This window comes from Saprolegnia parasitica (genome assembly GCF_000151545.1).
Source record: "Saprolegnia parasitica CBS 223.65 unplaced genomic scaffold supercont2.47, whole genome shotgun sequence".
NCBI lineage: Eukaryota > Oomycota > Saprolegniomycetes > Saprolegniales > Saprolegniaceae > Saprolegnia > Saprolegnia parasitica.
The window spans coordinates 22,101-27,858 of NW_012156441.1; the positions used below are offsets into that span (position 1 = coordinate 22,101).

At 59.4% G+C, this 5,758-nt stretch overlaps 3 protein-coding genes across 3 annotated transcripts; 1 reads left to right on the forward strand and 2 right to left on the reverse strand.

Annotated features, from left to right (window-relative positions):
- Nucleotides 1–746: 746 nt before the first annotated feature.
- On the reverse strand, nucleotides 747–1,694 carry SPRG_09203 (hypothetical protein). The gene is made up of 4 exons (XM_012348748.1): nucleotides 1,577–1,694; nucleotides 1,297–1,529; nucleotides 1,209–1,252; nucleotides 747–1,164 (listed from the first exon to the last, which is right to left on the reverse strand). The coding sequence occupies exons 1-4, from the start codon at nucleotides 1,674–1,676 to the stop codon at nucleotides 870–872; spliced, it is 672 nt and encodes a 223-aa protein (XP_012204138.1). The 5' UTR covers nucleotides 1,677–1,694; the 3' UTR covers nucleotides 747–869.
- A 1,628-nt stretch (nucleotides 1,695–3,322) lies between these two features.
- SPRG_09204 (hypothetical protein) lies at nucleotides 3,323–4,500 on the forward strand. The gene has a single exon (XM_012348749.1). It carries the CDS (start codon nucleotides 3,368–3,370, stop codon nucleotides 4,448–4,450), a length of 1,083 nt encoding a protein of 360 aa, XP_012204139.1. The 5' UTR covers nucleotides 3,323–3,367; the 3' UTR covers nucleotides 4,451–4,500.
- SPRG_09205 (hypothetical protein) lies at nucleotides 4,446–5,311 on the reverse strand. Its single transcript, XM_012348750.1, has 3 exons — nucleotides 5,176–5,311; nucleotides 4,970–5,131; nucleotides 4,446–4,917 (listed from the first exon to the last, which is right to left on the reverse strand). Exons 1-3 carry the CDS (start codon nucleotides 5,288–5,290, stop codon nucleotides 4,532–4,534), a joined length of 663 nt encoding a protein of 220 aa, XP_012204140.1. The 5' UTR covers nucleotides 5,291–5,311; the 3' UTR covers nucleotides 4,446–4,531.
- Nucleotides 5,312–5,758: the final 447 nt, after the last annotated feature.

Below are 5,758 nucleotides of genomic sequence, written 5' to 3' on the forward strand. Positions count from 1 at the left end.
TGCGAGAGACTCACGAGCGAGTAGATGGAGCCTGTGATGAACTGCGTCAGAAGCACGGCGAAGAAGAGGTGCCAGCGGCTAAAGCGGAGGCACGCGGCGACGGCGAACCGGTCGTGGCGCAGGGGCCAGAGGAAGAGGTGGGCCTCGGCCACCTCCTCGGCCATCGTCTTGGCAGGCACATTGATCGTCCAGTAGCGCGAGAGGGCGCTGCAGGCCATGGTCGCTGAATCGGAGAGTGCGACAAAGAGACATGGTGCGATAAGAACTCGTACGCGCCTGATTGGCTGGTCGGAGATGGGCATATGCTAGCTGACGCCACGTGTAGTTCGAATCATGTACTTGGCTAAGCGAATTCGGCCCCAACTCGCTCGGAATCGTCACACGCAACCAAATGACATTACTCTTCAAGATGATGTTCCTTGCATATCGGAGGCGAGATGGCACTTTGCGAGATTGCACTTTGTGAGATAACGCCGGTCGAAGACGCCGGTCGAAGGAGTCTGCTTGCTTCAACGCTCTCTAAGTGGCAGTGAATTCACGGCCGATTGCTGAGTCTCCAAGTTGTGTTCGCACTGTACCGGTGCTGGCTGCGTCGGTATTCGCACACTGTTTGGACCGTACTGACGCCCCTCTTCAAGAGCCTCCAGCGCTTTGCAGCCTCAACTGGCTGAGCCGAGGAGCGGCCCACGAGAGCCATCGACTTCGTGTCGCAAGCCACGTGGGCGGTGGGAACGACGGACAACACCTGCCTGCGAAATGGAGCGGTGAGTACATTGAGTTGGCTCTTGAATGCTATCTTTTAGACCTCCACACCAGATTTACATGTGGCGAAAGGAGTATACAAGATCCGTCAAGATGTTTGCAGAAGCTTAATCGCCCAGCGCCATCGAGATGGGGTGGATAAAGTCGTGGTAAAACACAAGGCAGATCGAAATGACGAGCACGACGATGACGAACCAGAGCGTGATCTTGTTCGTGAGCACGCGCTGGCTCATGCGCAAGAGCACGCGCCGGGCGTCGCCCGTGAGCTCCCGCGTCTCGCGCACCTTGTCGTGGGTCGAGAGGAGCGTCTCGCGCTGCTGGGCGAGCGTGTCCATGACAGTGATACCGATCTGCTCCGTCTCGGCCACGATACGCTTCGACTGCTCGAGCTGGTCCGACGACCTATGCGCCTCGTCAGCTTCCGACATGCACGCCAACGAGCCCACCGCTGCAGGCGATTGGTGTTGGTCACGATGCGGTCGTAGCGCGCCTAGACGCAACATCCATTTAGGTATTGCAAGGACCACGACATACCGCGTCGTTGGCGCTCGAGGCGGTTGCGGACGGCGGCGTCGCCTTGACCAGGAGCATGGCCCGCTCCAGGTCGCGCTGGAAGCCGGCGATTTCGTCGCGGTAGACGTTGATCTTGGCTTGCATCTCCTTGCGCAGGGTGGGCGACCGGCCGCGGATCTCGACCGCCATGAGCTTGAGGCAGCGCTGCGCCTCGACGATCGTGGCCTGCGCCAACTGCCGCGCCGCGTTCTTCTCTAGCTCGCCACAGCAGTCGTTAGAAGCGAAGAGAGCTCGGACGTACGGTCGGTCTGGGTCAGGTCATGTATGCAGTTGTTGATCGTGCGCTTGCAGTCGATGTAGTCCTCCTCAAGGCCGGCGAAGCGCTCCGGGACTGCGTCCATCGTCGCCGATATCTTCTTCTGAAATCCTTCCACAAAGAAACCACGGAGTTGGTGTATTTATTGATATAGTGTTACATCAGGTGCGCGTGTAAAAGAGCACCTTTTTTGTTTTTCAGGTGCGTTTCGTATCTGAGCCAAATGGGAAGCTTGTAATCAAACTGATGGTAGCTTTCTATCATCGCTGGGCGAATCGGTCGGACCTGCGCCTCATGCCCGCGCCTTGTACTGTGGTCTTGAGCGTTCGAGGACCGCGATTCCCTTGTTAGCGTACGTTAGTCATGTATCTTTCGTATCTGAGCCAAAATGGGAAGCTTGCAATCAAACTGATGGTAGCTTTCTATCATCGCTGGGCGAATCGGTCGGACCTGCGCCGCATGCCTGCGCCTTGTACTGTGGTCTCGAGCGTTCGAGGACCGCGATTCCCTTGTTAGCGTACGTTAGTCATGTATCTCTCTGCTCTCCGCATCCCCTCCAACGCATCTACTACATGTCGACGAGCCCCGTGGAAGCTTTACGCACGCATGTGCGCGGCTACCCGCCAAAGCTACTCGTTATGGCGTCTTTGAAGCCGAGCCTGCGCGTCATGGGATCGAACACTGTTGCATACGAGTGGGGTCGGCACGGACCAGTCGCCGCACCAGCGCCGTCGGCGACAAAGCTTTTGCTGGCCGTGGTGACAGCATGTGACAAGGACTCCAACACGTTGGCGCTGCGGTCTTTGAAACTTTAGACGCTTGCTCGGTTCGTTGAAGACAAGAGTGGACTAGCTCTGGTCGGCGTCGGAATGAAACATTTCATCGCTTTGAGGGCGTCAAGAATCGATGGACGGCGTAGACAGGCTCGCAGATAGCATTGCTGCAACGTGGAAGATGCAGCTTTTCGACGCGGAGGATTCGAACCCGAGGCACGGTCCTCGTCACAAGGATCCAGCGCTGGTCTTTCCCACGGGTGCGATTTCCCAGCTCCGTCCCATGGCTACCGATAGCCGATGGAACTGTTGGAAACGTTATGTTGCGTTGCTCACGAACGCATTGCGATGCTCGCTGGGCTTTCTCTCGTCTGGATCGGCGGTGACTGCATGGCCTCATGCCCTCGACTGCTGGCTCTGCTGGGTTGCATGTATGCACTTCAACCATGTGGCTTGACGTGTGGCGACCCCAAGAAATACAGGCTTTCTCACTGCGACCAGAGCTTGGAGAAACCAGTGCTCAACGCCCACGACTCTTGCTTCGTCCATCTCGGTTGCCCACCCTCGCAATACGAATCGCGGTGGACTGCAACGGCGTATGTTTGGACAGGCGCAGACAGATTCGGACCCTCCGGCCTCTTTGAGCAGCTCTTGAGAAATGGCTTCATCGATTCCAAGCCATAGTACCGGTACCATGGCGGCGTGGTGATAGCTGAAGGGTGTTCGCCATCGTCGATCGCCGCTCGCTTCGTTGGCTTGATGGGGCGGCGCTCCAACTTCCAAATTTCGACGGCTCTCCCAGCGCGACGCACTCGGTTACCTCCGACAGCGCGCGCGTTGATTGGATGGTCGAAAATGCCAACGTTTTCATTGGTTGATTCCACTTGTGCGCTGAAACCACGTGGGCCACGCCAGCGCGCACATACAAACTCCAAGTCATTTAAATGTCGACCAGAAAGGCAGCACTAATTTCGATGCAGTAGCCAGAGTGCAATTTGCCACCATGCCCGCTGTGCTGGACTACACCGTGTCCCGCCCGTCGTCGTCGCTCCAGGACGACGACGCCTTCGAGACGGACCGCCACTCGTACATGTCGATGGACTCGCCGGCCGTGCAGAAGAGTCTCCTCGGCCTCTTCAACAAGCGCGGCTACAACATCCAGGCGTCTCCGCGCACCAATCTGCACTCGCCGGCGACGGGCGAGAGCAACATCAACAACAGCTTTGGCTCGACGGCATCCTGGAGCTCCAACTCCAACTCGGTGCTGAGCTTCCGCGAACCCGTGCACGGCCAGGCGCCGATCCACATTGCGATCCGCCGCGGCGACATCCGCGTGCTCGAGGCGCTCGTGCGCTCGGACGAGACGCTCGAGCTCGAAGACGACCATGGCAACACGCCGCTGCACTTTGCCGTCGGGACCTCCCGGCGCATCTCGTCGTCGGTCGCCTACCACATGGTCTCGCTCCTCGTGGCCGCTGGCGCCAACGTCCACGCGCGCAACAACAAGGGCTTTACGCCGATCGTCGTGCACCTCATGACGCTTCGGAAGGACGACGCGACGATCCTCAAGATGCTGCTGCACGAAGGCGCCGACGTCGAGTCGGAGATTGACGGCGAGTCGCTCTTGCACGTGGCTGTGGCCCAGCAGATGCCGACGGTCGCGAGCGTCCTCGTCGCGTACGGCGCCAACATCAACACGACCAACAACGTCGGGCTCCCGCTCTCCAAGGTCGCGTCCAGCAGCGCGCTCACGAGCATCCTCGCCCACCTCACGCACGCGCAGCCGTACGTGCGCATCCAGGCCCAGCACCAGTGCATGGACTGCGGCCGCCACCTCACGCAGCGCGCGAAATGCTGGCGCTGGCTCCGCTTCCTCTTCAAGAACGAGGCCCAGAACTGCTACCACTGCGGCTGGCTCTTTTGCTCCAAGTGCACGGGCCCCGCGCCTGTCCGCGATGCGCTCCCGGCGTCGTTCGACCGCCACGACGACAATGACGGCGATGACTACCGCAACAAGAACGTGGTCTGCTGCCGCATCTGCGCCAACCTCCTCAAGGAGCGTTTGGGGAAGCGCCACCAGCTCTGATTGCCACGTACTATTTATTCCACAATAATTGACGCCTTTTCAATAGCCGAGAAGTCAAAGAGGAAGGAGGAGGCCGTTGCACTAGTAGTCGTCGAGCATCGCGTCAAAGGAGAGCGCGCCGTCCATGACGCTCTCGACCTGCGCCTTCTTGGCGAGGCGCGCGGCGACGATCTGCTGCTTTTGCGCAGGCGTCGTCGGAGCGAGCTCGCTGAGCTCAAACTTGCCGCGCGTCGACGTGTCCTGGATCGCGCGCTCGACGTACACGTTGGTGCTGCTCGTGAACGTCTGCAGGACGATCGCTAGCTGCACGGTAAGGTCGATGCTGAACGGCACGGTCGGTGCCAGCGTCGGGTAGTGGTCGACGCGGAGGAATCCGGTGCAGATCGCGCGCTGGTCCTCCGAGAGGCCGCCGCCTTCGTTGCCCAAGACAAAGGCCGTCGGGCCCATGAAGACTGCATCGTCAATGCCTAGGCTCGTCGATGAGCGTCTCGGTTGTTGCAATGATGATGGGCGACGTACAGGTGGAGGGCAATTCGTGGGCGGGCGGCTGGAGGCCGAGTACTGACGCGCAGTGCAGCGACGCGAGGTACGCTGCAGCGTCGGCAAACGTGTGCATGAGCACGACATCGACGTACTTGTGGGCGTTGTGGGCGCCGTGCGTCCCGAAGCGGTCCGAGCCGACTAGAGAGCACTCTGAGGCGAATTTGAGGAGGCAGCGAGCGTACCGATGATGAGCTGCCGGACGCCAAAGGCCGTCGCCGTGCGGAGATACGTCCCGAGGTTCTTGCGCCCCGCGATATTGGAGACGACAAGGTAGAAGGCCACGTCGGTTGCCGCCATCGTCCACCGGATTGCGCGAGCAATTGCAAGGTGGCATACGCCACGTACACGGAGATAGTCTTACCGAACGAGAATAGTATCGAGAACTAATTTCGGCATAGTAGTGGGCATAGCAAAAGGTGGCAGATGCCGCGTGCACGGAAATAGTGTGGATACTTCAATAGTGTGCGTCCACCCTGGCACTTGGAAGATCGTCAACCAGAAGAATGGCGGGAACACTGTTGCTCGCGTGTCCTGACGCAGGATTGAGCGGTGCTAGATATAGGGAAGCGAATTGCCTTTCATCGATGACTGCGTGCGGACCGCGCCCCGTGCGTGATCAAGCGTCGCGTGCGATATATTAATACTGGTATTGGCGCCTGCTAGCCTTTCTTGCGCTCTAGGGTATTTTTGGCGGCAGGTCGTTTCGCGCGTCATGACGGAGCCGTCGCCGCGGGGCCGCCTGAGTTCGCGCCTCTTGCAAGCCTC